Consider the following 13,989-nt stretch of genomic DNA (forward strand, 5'->3'; position numbering starts at 1 on the left):
AAATAGTATCATACAGAATAGCAGTTTCACTGCCCTAAAAATCCTGTACCCACCCCCCATTATTCTCCCTTCTCCCCTGCAACCACTATTTTTTTTTTTTTTTGCTGTCTCCATAATTTTATTTTTTCCAGCATGTCATGGAAACACATGGTATGTAGCCTCTTCAGACTGGCTTCTTTCATTTAGTTTCTTGCATTTAAGTTTCCTTCATGTTTTTTCATAGCTTGATAGTTCATTTCTTTTTATGTTACTTAATAACATCCCTCTGTATAGATGTAGCAGCTTGTTTATCTATTGAGCACTTATTAAAATAAGGAAAAAAACACCCTTCCTTAGAAAGGAGTACAAAGCATATTCCAGGGAGAATGAGACCGTGTGGCAAAGGCACCATATGATGGTGCTGTGGGCTGGGCATAGCTGGGCATTCCAGGGGGCAGGCGTCAGCTTGCCTGGGCTGGAGAGGGGACTGTGGAAGGAAGGGCCCCAGAGGAGGTGCTTTGCTGGAGCCCTGGGCTTCTGGGAGAGAAGGCGGAGGCATGACAGGTGCTGGAGCGGTTAGATATTATGTTGCTTCGTGTTGACCTGTGTCTTGAGGAATTTCCTGCCCAGCTTATGGTGGGTTTCAAACCACTCATCCTACCCCTTCCTAGCAGCTGCAGCCTGGAAAAGCTCACCACCGAGCCGTCACTTTATAAATATGCTGTAAGAATTTCCCAGGAGGCCAAGGGCTCAGAGCCTGGACATTTAGCACCTTTGTGGCCAAACTGGCAGGCTGCTGGTTGTCACTGGTGCTGGGGTGTAATTCACCAGCTAACAACAGGCTGAGAGCCTGACGCCATTGTATCTCCAGAAGCAGGGTGGCTATGGGAGTTGGTAGAGAAGTTGCTCTCTGAATTCTAAGACTGTCAGATAGATCCTAGGGATGACTGTGGCCTTAAAGGCCATCTGGTCTACCCTAGAATGGGCCATTGGAATCTTCCCGGTAAATCCCCCACATACGTGACCTTCCGGCCTCTGCTCGTTCACCTGCACTGCCTGCACCAGTCACTCCATCTATAGACAGCTCAAATTATCAGGAAGCTTTTCTGAAACTGAAAGCCTGTCTCTATCTACCCAGAGGTCCTGGTTCCATGGCACAAGGCCATTTTTCCATAGTCAATGAGCCATTTGAAGCCCTTCACCTGTCACTCTTCCTTTGTCCAGACTAGAGGACTTCTGTGGCCACCCACCTTCCCCCACCAGACCCACCATCTGCATTAACCCTGTGTGTAGTTAGCTAGTCTCCCTTCTTCCAGAGAAATGAATAAGGTTTCTCTTTCTCCAGTTGTCAGCACACCTCCTATCTCCTGCCTGGCTTAGTGCTGAGCATCCATATTTCTGGGTTCTTGTCTGCTCCCAGGCTGCTGGGCCCACCCTTTCCAAGCTGGGAGACAGTTCGATTTTCCTCTGACAATACGATCTCGCACCAACTGGCCCTTATTCTTTTTATGCTCTGATCGTCAATTAAATGATCCTTTCTGGTGCCCGTGGTCATTTGGTGGGCCTGCACCCATTCGGGACTTCAGCTTACCAGTGGTTGTTCTAGAGGTCCAGTTTTGGTATGGTGCCCTTTTCCTGCCTTTCCCCCTGGTATGGTTTACTTGTGACCACCTTACCAAGCCTTAACTTGGGAGAAGACAGTCTTACCATTGGCCCATCAGCCGGTGGGGTGCCCCCTTCCTTTGGCCTCCAGCTGCCTGCCTTGTGTATCTCACCCAGAGCCCGTACAGGGCTGGTGGGGGGAGTCTGTGAGGCTCCTTGATAGGAAAAGGGCTCTGCCTTCCACTCCTGGGGCTCCCACCATGTCCTCTTTCTGCTGGTCCTTCAGCAGCCACACCTGCTCTCTGGGGCCCCTTTCTTTGCCCTCTGCTCCTTTGGTTCTTACTGTTCCTCCCCTCCCACTGTGGTTAGGGTGGGGGGTGGCCCCGTTCAGCTTTATAAGCATTTTTTAAAATCTGAGCTCATGGAAATGTTTCCCTCGTGTCAAGTGGGGCTCATGTTGATTTACCGTCAGGCTGGAAACCTACATCAATTGCGGGCTGGGTGCTGACTTAGGACAGGCATTGGGGAAGGTGGAGGCTGGTGGGTGGAAAACAGGCAGAGTTTCCCTGAGTAACAGGCTTGCAGGCGTTCCCCCTGGTGCTGGCACTGATGGAGCTGCTGGAACCTGCTCTGGGAAGCAGGAACCCGGGCGCCACCATAGAGCAAGATCTGGATGTTCAAATCAAGCATGGCCCCTCGAGAAACTTCTGGGGCTTCTTATATTGAAATAATTTTAGATTTATCCAAGAGTTGCAGAAATAGTACTGAAAGTTCCCATATACCCTTCACCTGGCTTCTCCTAGTATTAGCATCTTACATAACCATGGTACACTGATCAGAACTAAGAAGTGAGTTTTAGTACACTGCTTTTTTTGGGGGGGGGGGGGCATGCATGTGGTATTTTAGTTCCCCTACCAGGGATCGAAACCATGCCTCCTGCAGTGGAAGCACAGAGTTCTAACCACTGGATCCCCAGGGAATTCCCTGATACATTGTGAGTGTGCTAAGTCGCTTCAGTCCTGTCTAATTCTTTGCAACCCTATGGACTGTAGCCTGCCAGGCTCCTCTGTCCATGGGATTCTCCAGGCAAGAATACTGGAGTGCATTGCCATGCCCTCTTTCAGGGGATCTTCTTGACCCAGGGATTGAACATCTCCTGCATCTCTCAAACATCGCCTGCATTGGCATGTGGGTTCTTTACCACTGATGCCACCTGGGAAGCCCTCCCTGATACATTACTCTTTACAAAACTTCAGGATTTTTTCAGATTTCCCCACGTTTCCCATTGGTGTCCTCTTTTTTCTTGCCCAAGATTCCACATTAATCAGTCATGTCTCCTTCCCTTCTCTCAATCTGACAGTTTCTGGATCTTTTCTTTTCTTTCATGATGCTGACCCTTGGGAATAGTACTGGTCAAGCGTTTTGGTATTCTGTAGACTGTCTCTCAGTGTGGATTTGTCTGATGTTTTCTCATGAGCAGACAGGTTATGAATTTGGGGGGAAGACATTAAGTGTCCTCAGCACGTACCAGCACACATGGCGTCAGCACGACAGTGGTGCCATGAACCTGGATCACTTGGCAAAGAGGGTCTCTGTCAGGCTTCTCCACTAACAGTTACTATTTTTTATTTTCCACACATGCCCTCATTAGAAGGGAGTCTTTTCTTCTTATTATTCTTTGGCACCACCTTGCAGCTTGTAGGATCTTAGCTCCCTGAGCAGAGACTTGTACTTTGGCAGTTGGCGGACCACTGGATTTCTCCAGCAGGGTGCACTTGAGTGCTGGAGAAGGGACGAGCTCTGGCCTCATCTCAGTGGTAGCAGTGTGTTCCTGAAGCTGAACAAGCTCAGGCCAGTTTCGTTCCACCCTCAGACACCAGCACCAGGTGAGCGGCATCCACCCCGAGGCGCCTCCCCCTGGAGTCACTACCTCCTTGGTTTTGTCTCCTTCAGGCCTTTTTAGTGGCTGAGTCAACAATTTGATCATCTTGTTAAAATAACTTGCCTGGTTTGTGCTTCCACTTGGACCATGGCTGATAGACAGAAAGGAAATTTCTATTGAAATGCAGTCTCAAAACTACACTGCTTTAAATCTTTTGTAAGGCTTTGCATTAAGTTTCATTCTCCCCTGGTATTTCACATGGGCAATGGTCACTGGAATGCGTTACATGCCCACCTTTGGGCTAAATAAAACATTCCAGGCTAAGACCCGGGGTGGTATCTTATTTCCAAATCTAAATCTCTGAATTCCAACATTCCTCATTCCAAATTAAGAATTAAAATTAACAATGTATTTTGGTATTAAAAATGTAAATTAAGTTTTGGCAATGATTAATATCAATTAGAGAACAGTATTCTGATATTACATTCATGTAAATGATACTGGCAGTGTCTGGACTCTTCCACATATTTAGTTCTGGAATGCACTTAAAAAAAAGACTCAGGTGCTGAAGGGCAGAAGCAGGAAGCAAAACACTACTATTCTCCCCATTTTCCACTGTATTAAAGAGTCCACAACCAGGTTCTTGCTGATATTTTCCATTTATTACTGCAGTAGACAATTGCTCTGAAAGTGCAACACTAAATCACTCTTGTCACAGCCTCTGCTCCTCCACTGGTAAATACTTGGAAATTCATTCTTGGAGCATCGTGGACCACAAGCGTCTCTCTGGGTGGAAAACTGTGACTGCCAATGTCACAGGGCAAACATACACACACACACACACACACACACGAACAGGAGGGTAAGAGGAGAAGAGCACTGGCGAGGTGTGGAGCCAGTTTCTGGGGGTCCTGGGTACAGCCGGCCTGGGCATAGGGGGCGCCCCACCTCCAGCAGCCACACCGCATGTCTGCTAGGTTGGCAGATGCCTGGTGTACCTTGCTTCCTGTTTCTCCGGAAATGGTGACACCATAACCGCAACTGCGTCCTGTCTGTGTCACAGAGGTCCATGGAGTCATTAGGAATTGAAAAGACCTCGCAAACTAGTGTGGAAAACAGGTGGTTTGGAGAACTAACTCTTCGATCCCTGGTTTAAAGCTGTTAGGCAGAAGATCTGGAACGTTCTAGGGTGAGACACTGCCTAGCAGAAATAACTCTTGTTCTAGCCAGCATATTTTTGATGGGGAAAAAATAACTTTCAAATACTACAAAGACAAAGAGGAAGGCAGGGGGCAGGGAGTGACATCAGCAGCTCTAGAAAACACGAGACTAAGAAATTAAAACGAGAACCCCCACCCCCCCAAAAAACCCCCACAAATATGGACAACTAAGCACTCGGTCTGACAAAACCTTCACTCGTGAACATGTAACAAACATATGAACCCACACACACATACTAACAGTCAGTCAGGTAGATGCCCAGAGGGCAAATCCAAACGTCCGCTCTCTTTGGGATTTTCAGGGCAAATCTGAGTTTAGGCAAAAGTGAAGACCTCCCTGGGGTCTAAACTCAGGAGGCAGCGTTTGTCCCCTGCTTGGGCCAACGTTGCTCCTGTATTTGTCTGAGCCCTTCACAACTGTCTGGGCACTAGAGTTTATTCTTCATACTCCTGGAGTTTAAATCATTGCTAGACCTTCTCTGATCTAACTTCACCTGCAATGGAAGCACCTCCCTTTTTGGCCCCTGTTCTTTTATATGCCTTTGTTCTTTTAGGAATAAGCACCCCAAGACAGTGGTAATGAGAGAGTGTTCAGGAGTTGGAAAGTAGGAAGAGTAATATAAATACCAGAAGGAAATGCCTGTTACTCTCCTATCATTTCTCTGAGACCAGGTGGTCAAGGACCCCGGCCTACAAGGATAGGTTTTAGGGGAGGCCTTAATTTAAGGTACTGCAATCTGTGCTCACAAGAGCCAAGTAAGATGGCGCTCCTCAGAGGTTGCTGAGGACTGGTCTTCGGTACTTATTCCAACCCTAGGTGCTCTCTGACCTCTCTGACTTCAGTCCTTCTGGAGTCAGATCACCCGGCTTCTCTGGCGTGTGCCTGGTCATTTTTAGAGCCTGCCTGCAACAGCCCACAAGCTTTGTGTTGGGCTTCCTGGATCAGCACACACCAGCTAACACATTTACCGGGTGATGAGGACTGACAGCAGCGTTCTCCACCACTGCAGACAGGAAGAGCCATGCAAAGAAAGCCGTCCATCACGGTCACCTTTTCTCCAGATGTCCCAGTTTTGAGATCACAGAACTGACCATGTTAACACCTGGCAGCAGCCAACTTCTGCTTCCCTTCCTCCACGAGGGGAATGCAAGAACCCACAGCAACAGGCTGGACACAACAGGTCCTGCCCATCTGGGAACCTGGGTCAGAAAACACCCTCAGCTCCAAATCCTGCCCTTGGAACCTCTAGTACAACTTCGCTCCTCATCAAACTGCAGTTTGGTGCAGTTTAATTTACAATCATACCTTCTAAGCTGCCTCAGTGAGACCTGTGTGGCCCACTGGTTACAATTCTAAGTGCAGCAGTGCCTAAAAGGAAAGAGTCCCACAGGAGGGAAGACTGGAGGGCGTAAGGCAGGAAACTACAGAATTAGTAACACACATTCCAAAAGGGTGGCCTTGGGGGACGAGGGGTGTGAAATAAACAAAATGTCCCAATAATTTAATGGCAGATCTAGAAGAGAGCGTTTATAGCTATTCTGGGACTCTCCAACAAAACGCTTTTCCTGGACGCACAGACATTCATAATACTGCTCACTCTCAGTCGACAGCTCTGCTTGTACACATGGTCACGATGCCCTTCGTACAGCAGAGGCGAGCACGACAGAGTGCCCGGGAGGCACCTGGACAGCACACAGCAAGACGAAAGGCTGGACTTCCCCCCATAGAACCCCGTTAAAAAAAAGTCTGTCTATTACAAAGTCACGTGTTCCGTTTTTCCCGCTTTATAAAGTCAGCGACGCTGGAGGGTGTCTAGCGGAATCCGTCCTCCAGGAATGAGTGCAAAAGGGGAGCACGCGGCTCGGGGACGTCGCTTCGGTGAGCAGATAGGGGGCCAGCCGGAGACCTCCCATCCGCTTCGACACACACACACATACAGAAAAGGATTATTGCCAGCTTGTGTACTCTCACAAGGTGATTTTTGTATTTCGAAAGCTTGAATTGTCCCTGAAAGAAAAAATGGGAGAAAAGAGGGCATTCAATACACAGTGTCATCTCCAGGCAACACACACACACACACACACAGGGGGAAACCTGAGCTCGGCAGCCCTGGGGCCCACCTGACACCCTGGGACCTTCCTTCCTTGCTCATCTAATGCCAGCATGGCCATCTGCCCCACAAGTCCCTTCAAACGCTTGGGCTCAACTGGTTGTAATAGCAAGAGGTCAGAAACAACCCAAATGCATGTGACCAGGGGACTAAATATTAATGGGATAATGTGCAGCTTTTAAAAAGGGGGAAAGATGCTCTCTACTGAGACTTCTGAAAAGAAGTCTTTCTCCCAGAGAGACCAATAGGTTAAGGTGCAGAACAGCATGTGCATGTGACGCGCGACTGTCTGTGTAAGCAGGGGTGGAGGAAATAAGGTTTTTATTTGCCTCAAGTTAAGCCATACATACTAAAACGCTGTAAGGCTCCATGGGAACCAGTAACAGTGGCTACCTGGGGCGTGTGCTGGCAGAGGAAGGGGACTCTGGAAACTGGGCTGATGGAGAAAGAGTGGAAGGGAAACCTCTTTTTCTGTTTTCTTACACACACATATGCACACAGAAAATGTTTTAAAAAACTGAATCATCAATTTGTATTACATACTCAAAAAAGAGAAACAAAAAAAACCAACCAACCAAAAATCCCTTGGTTCAAAACTTACAGCTGCTTACAAAAGGATATTCCAAATCTGGATACCCTTCACTTTAAAAACCTGGCATGTACATTTAAGTGTGCATGTGTATGCATGTGTGCGTGTAACAGATCACAAGATATCTTCTTAGTTGCCTTCTAGGGGATGCAGACAGGTTTGACTGCCCACTAGCAACCTCTCCTGTTTCAGCCTAGAAATCCAACACCTTAGCCATTTTAATCCCAAAATCTCAGGGGTGGAAGGGGCTTTAAAAGTCACTGCACCTACTACTCTGGCCCCAGGCTTTGGATTTAAGTTTGTGTGAACTTTTGAGACATAAATTCTCATTAATCTGATTTTGGATTCATTTCCTCCGTTTAATTTTAATGGCACATTCTAGAAGCTTTGGTTTTCACTGACTTGTCGGAGAATTGCTACAATCGACTGGGTATCTGGCAACTGGACTGGAGAGACTTAATACTGATGAATACGTATGCTCAGCCCAGCCAAACAGCAGTGTCTTCCTGCCGATGGCTAACCAAGTCTCCCCCATGATGGTGGCAGGCTGACAGTATCTTACAGCCCTCACTACATAGACAAGTAACTGCAGATAAGAACGCTGAGAGGGAAACCGGAGCTGGCATGGGTGAACTCTGGCTGGGAAGAAACTGATATTATCTCAAAAGCCCACTGGCAATTTTGTAACTGACACGCATGACCATGCAGCTCCATGATCAATGCTACTAGAATTTGAATGATTTCCATCTAAGGAGTTGACTGAACACAAAGAGAACTTAGTGGAGTGATCATCTTTTTAAAGGAATGTCCAAAAGGACAGACTCCCCTGAGGTGCCACAAGTAGCTAGCAAAGAAGGAGGCATCTGATAGTGAGACAGAAAAGCAGGAGTCACTGAGGTGTGCTAGTTGAGTGCCCCCAGGAACACCGTGCTGCAATACCGAGGGCTGTATGATGGAGAACGCCTCTAAAAACAAAGAAGTGGTTGGGAAGGAAGGATTTGTTTGGCTTCCTTCTTCCCCTTTGATGCCATCTCGATCCCCATGGGCAATCTGGTGGCTCAGATGGTAAAGAATCCTCCTGCAATGCAGAAGACCCAGGTTTGATCCCTGGGTGGGGAAGAGCCCCACAGATCAACTGGATCACGAAAGTCAATCAGCAGGCAGACCAGAAAGGCAGGGCTTCGGGAAAGCAGAATCAGAGAATCTTCTGATTATGGGAAAAGGATCTATCTTGAAGTGGGAGAGATGCCAGGCAAATATCTGGACTCAGTCCTTTCACAGCTGTTTAGTGATGTAAAGAAGAACATTCTCAGGATTAATCATCCCAGTGAGCAGGACATCTTATCTTCTGGGAGAACTCCTGTGCTGTGCTGGAGCTGGGCCAGAAACAAATTCTCTCAGGTGGCAGGTAAACTGAAGAGCTCTACAACACGTTCCCGTTCATAAAGAGGTAATATTTAATTCTACTGTCATAGATCTCTTCACAGAAATCCTAACAAGTCAGAAACATTCTAAAGTTTATTTGCAAAACAGAAATGGGGAGGAACAGAGTAATGGAGCTAGAATCCAGCTGTTTTTCCTCCAGAATCTGATATAAAAGAAAAACAGAGAGGAACGAGGGTGGGCAGCCTGATGACGACAGGCTGAAGCAGGCTGATGGCAGTGGGCCCCTCAGGTCCAGCCTTTGTTTAAAAAAAAAAAAAAAGTGGGTTGAAAACAGCCTGGTGCCAAATTTAGTCTGAGGAATGTGTTCACCTCAAAGCAGCTGAGAACTAACCCTCAGCTGTCCCTCACCCCAGGCTGCAGTGTATAGAGAGATGAGAAGATGGGAAGGGAAAAGGTAGACAGGAAGTGGCAGAGACCACAAGCAACTTTTTTTTCCCCCTAAAGATGGGTTTCTGTTCTTTTAAAAGCAAATTAAAATTTAGACAATTAAGACTGAGCACTGAAAAGTTAGACCCTACAGGCATCTTGCAGTGGGCAGACTATTGGCAAGGTTTATTGGTTTTGTTTTTTCAATGGTTCTTAATAATATAAAAGATCATTCAGAAGGAAATGATAACATGTTTTACATCATGGTCTTCAGGGAAACATTCTCTGGCTATTCAGCTGCCCAGCCCAGGCCAGCTCTGGCTTTCTCCTCGTGCCCTCCCTGCACAGTTAATAAAACGGCAAAACACCTAGGTTCACTTGGGTAAACTTCAATCTCTCATCTCTGTGAAGTGACCACATTAACTTCATTCCCCATCAGTAGAGACCACTGCTCTGCGCATGCCAGTCTAGACATGCAGGGACCCAGAATCTCCGCCCCTATCCCCCAGCAGCTAACTGGGACTTCTGCTGAAGCTATGGTTAACAGTGCCATGCTTATTTGTAACGGTAATAGAGGTCACATGACCCAGTCCTAAAATATCAGCAGCCACATGGAATGGCACAAAACAGCAGATAAATTGAGGAGAAGTATTTGTGGTTCAAGAATTATTTAACTAGCAGTTTATCCCTTCATAGATCATAATCTACTTGGTGGGAGAAAAGGCAGGGAGGATGAGAAGGCTTAAGACCTAGGGGGCCTCTGAAATGGCAGCTAGTATGTGCATCTTCTTGGAACACCCAGTTAAACACTTTCAAGGTAAAATTAAAACACATGAAATAAAAAAATCCTTCTCAAGTCTGTCGTGACAGGGAAGTGAGCTGGGTTTTTTGTTTAGATTCGAATATTCCTCTCATTCTCCCAAGTCTGTGCTTCAAGGAGAATACTTAACCCATTGAAGGAATGTACCCTTCAACCTGCCCCGTGAAAATGATATGGGGGTGGGGTGAGACAACAAAAAGAACAAAGAGCCTACAAAATGGCAATTATGCAAATATGACTGTTCAAAAAAATTCAAAGGTATTTTTCCTGGGGAATCTAGCGCCAGCTGAAGGGAGAGGGAATAATTTTAAGTTTTCTTCTATTCTGTCTCTTCCAACTTCATTTTAAAGCCCTCTCCCACGACACCAAGACGGAACCTAAGATGCTGTTGAATTTTAAAGGTACCATCATTCTATGTACTTTGAGAGGTAAACACTGCCATTAAACTATGACAAAAACCTTTCTTATCACACTCAGTGTAAGAAGCCCAATTTTAGGGATCTTCAAAGCAGAAAAAAAAGGAATTTTATATGTGATCATGCTGTTAAAGCAAGTCCCATATTGCACCAGGACTCTGGAAATTTAACTTATGGATGTATTTTGAATGCCTGCTATTTTCCAGGCTACAAGTCAATGTGTCAGTATTAGAACTAATACATGTTTTCATCCCTCTTTGATATACTAGCCACCATCTCAGAATTCTATATTGAATATACTTTACAGAGAATCACTTTGAATTTCAATTCTGAAAACCTAGCATTATCATCTAAAAGCTGAATTCGGGATGAAGGAATTAAATTATTTGAAAAACAGATATGAGTGGCGTGAGTGTACAGGAATTCTGGGACTGTCTGTTACTTAGACCCCAGCCACTCGCTCTGTCCCTCAAAGGGTCATACTCTTTTTGGCTCATCTAGGGAAGAAGGGAGGTCTCCTTTCCTGGAAAAAGTCCCCCTTGCTTCCTGTTCTGAAGTGGAGTTCTGCAACAACTATTGCAGCTGGCATGTTCTTCTCCAATTTTAGAAACTCTCCATTTCTTAGAGATGGGGTCAGGGGGTTGGGGGCAGGGATAGTTAATGTCCAAGGATGTGCTTTTGGGCCAGGCACATGCAGACACTGTCCCTGTAGCCATTCCTCTCATCCAGAATAAATTCATCCAATCCCTTCTGCTAAAGAGACAGACATGGACTTGGAACTCCCTTAACTGAAATATAAATATTCTTAAAATGAATGCTTCGCTGACCCAGCCTTTGCTATCCCAGGGCCCCTCTCTGCCAGCAAACACGTGTTGGTCTTGCCATGATACAACCTGGAACCATGCTTCCTACACAGCCCTGAAATCTCCCCTATCCCCCACCATTCATTTTAGCCTTTGAAACTTAGAGGTTCCACCACTGTTTCCTCACAACTGACAAACACCACCAGCAAAGGAGACACACCTCTCGCCTAAGTCATACAGGGGCCAGAGGAACTGCCCCATTAGTCACAGGACACTGCCAGATAGCTTAAACATGGCCACGTCGGGAATTAAATTAAAAAAGACCTCTGGTCCATTTATAGTCATGAAATGTCAGCATCCAAAGAGACCAGAGACATTAGTCCATGGAACCTCATTTTCCAGATCAGAAAGCAGAGGTGCAGTGAGGCTCATCAACCTACCCAGGGGTTCACTGGGAGACACATGACCCAGGGAGGAAAAGTCAGCAGCTCTGGACTCAGTGTTTCCCTCCAAGACGGTGGGTGCCTGGCAACAGGCTCAGTGTTGGCAGAGATAAGCCTGGGGGCAGATGTGGAGGGTCAAGCCCTTTGGAGGAGGGTCCTACGGCTGGGAGGGACATCACAGGGTTACAGAGTAAGATAGACGAGGCCCTACCCTGAGTGTGAGAGACAGAGGGGGAGCGTCCGATCAGCGGCCGCTGCTGTTCACCAGGCCATGAAACTCCTCCCAGGCCCTGGCAAACCAGAGACAAAAAAACACAACAGCACATTCAGATCAGAGGCTTTTTAACAAAGAGAGCAGACAAGATAACCCCACACCCCAATTCAGATACCCTCAAGGTCAGGTGGGGCCCACCGATACCTGGAAGCACAGCTGTGAGGGTCCCCGCCTAGACTTTCCTGTTAAGCAGGGTGGCTGACACCTTTCAGGGGCACCTGGCACTTCTGGCTTGTGCTACTGTCCCCGAGAGGACTTCCACGTCCTTCCAGACACTCCTTCCACAAGTCTACTGGGGAGGCCACGGGAAGTCAGATTAAGTTCACCCACCATGGGAGACACTTCCAATTCACTGAGGCGAGGGGCAACAGCACTTTCTGTCTTCGGGATGTGAGGAGAGGAGGCAGAAGTGATTTTTCTCCATCAGGCCTCACCCTGAGGGGAAAGGTAGGCACCCAGCAGCATTGTGATGCTGATGCAAAGACGGGGTGAGGAATGAGACTGCTTCCTCTGCTGCCATACTTCACACCTTCTAACCTTTTTCAACTCAGATCCCAAATTCATGTCAGGTTCCACGCGTTTCTGATAATACCCAAGTAATGATTATCTTAAAAAATTGTATGTGCCACACCATTTCCAAGGACCAAACTCCTTTGAAATTCCCCAGGACCGATGCTCATAGCAACTTTAATGCTTACTACCTGAATTTAGCAACTGGAGCTAGGAAGGGATAAGGAATGTGACTGAGGGGCAGAGTCTCTTGGATGACGTTCCACAGAGAACAAGCCTTGGTGGCTGCAGGCCAAGCACCAGGAGAAAGAGGCTCCCTCATGCCTCCGAAGCCCTGACCCACCTCAAGTTCTGAGAGGAGCTGACGTCCTTCCTTTTGGCCTGAGCCATTTTTCAGCCACTTAGGGGCAAACTGTCAGGTAACTTCCCTGGGAATTATACATAAAATGGGTAATTTGGTGCCTTTGAATCTAAAATCCCTTACCATCAATTATTCCATTCGTGGCTTAAAGGGGTGAAATACTCATGGTAACAACATAGAAGTTTAATATGTTAAATTATTTGCTCACTACAGGTTTAATATTATGGCCACTAAAACTACACTTCATCACTAGGTCTCCTACAGATAGCTTTTCTTCTTTTCTCAAATAGGAAAGGATGAAGCAAAGACCTGGCCCAATAAATTCATTCTTCCACGCAATCATCACATCAGTTTCATTAGTTATTTCCCGTTTGAAGAGCAACACTTATAAGTTAATGATGTAGCTCTCGGAACAAGAGACTGATCCACAGTCAATAGTTTCTTCAGAATATCGCCAAAATCCAGATACATGTATGTTCACTGAATGGAAGGAAAATGTTAAGAGTACCCAGTAAGCATGCGTCTTGTCAGTTCACAAACTCAGTTTCCATAGAAAGACATGTTTCACAGCTCTTTCTGGAGAGATGGTAACACAATGAACTTTGAGAGTCCATCAGTGATGGCAGGAGGTCATTTCACTCTTCACTCCAAATGAAGATAAAGAGAAAGCAAAATCTGACACCCAGGCAATGACCCAGGAAACACCCTTTCTCATTCTAAGAGTGAGGTTTAAGTTATATTTAAGCAAGTTAGATGTCAACAAGAAACTGCATGGCTGTGTTGAAGGTTCACCTCACTTATCCTTTAGTTTCCAGAAAGGCCTACACTAGTCCAAATGGAAGTTCTCTATGTCAAGAACTTACAGAAATATGGATTTCAGAGTTCCCCTCTAATCCAGTTTAGCATTAAACTGCCCTCCTATTTTCTTCAGCAGTATATTCTTTACATGGAAAACTTCAACATGAAGAATCTGGGCAAAGAAATTTCCTCAGGTGGATTCAGTGGAGACAAAACCACTGCTCACAGTCATTGGTACAATCGCTGGTTCTCAATGATTGACTAAGTAAACCAACCGCCTAAAACTAGGTGCGAATGTTCTAGCTATTTTCCACCTGGCATCCCAGGCATATATGTAATTTTAAAACTTGTTTCTCTGAAAGGTAAACA

General features: G+C 46.3%; 1 protein-coding gene across 2 annotated transcripts in view; it reads right to left on the minus strand.

The window, feature by feature from the left end:
* Positions 1-4,103: 4,103 nt before the first annotated feature.
* Positions 4,104-13,989, minus strand: part of EIF4E2 (eukaryotic translation initiation factor 4E family member 2) — a 29,733-nt gene continuing 19,847 nt past the window's right edge. The window contains exons 7-8 of one of the 2 annotated variants that reach the window (XM_020896025.2): positions 11,889-11,967; positions 4,104-6,691 (exon numbers count right to left, since the gene is read on the minus strand). In XM_020896025.2, coding sequence (XP_020751684.1) covers positions 11,922-11,967 — 46 coding nt within the window. In that variant the 3' untranslated portion in view covers positions 4,104-6,691; positions 11,889-11,921. The remainder of the gene's footprint in view (positions 6,692-11,888; positions 11,968-13,989) is intronic. The other variant, XM_020896026.2, reaches the window with a different exon arrangement.

The sequence above is a fragment of the Odocoileus virginianus genome, chromosome 30 (genome assembly GCF_023699985.2).
Source record: "Odocoileus virginianus isolate 20LAN1187 ecotype Illinois chromosome 30, Ovbor_1.2, whole genome shotgun sequence".
Classification (NCBI taxonomy): domain Eukaryota; kingdom Metazoa; phylum Chordata; class Mammalia; order Artiodactyla; family Cervidae; genus Odocoileus; species Odocoileus virginianus.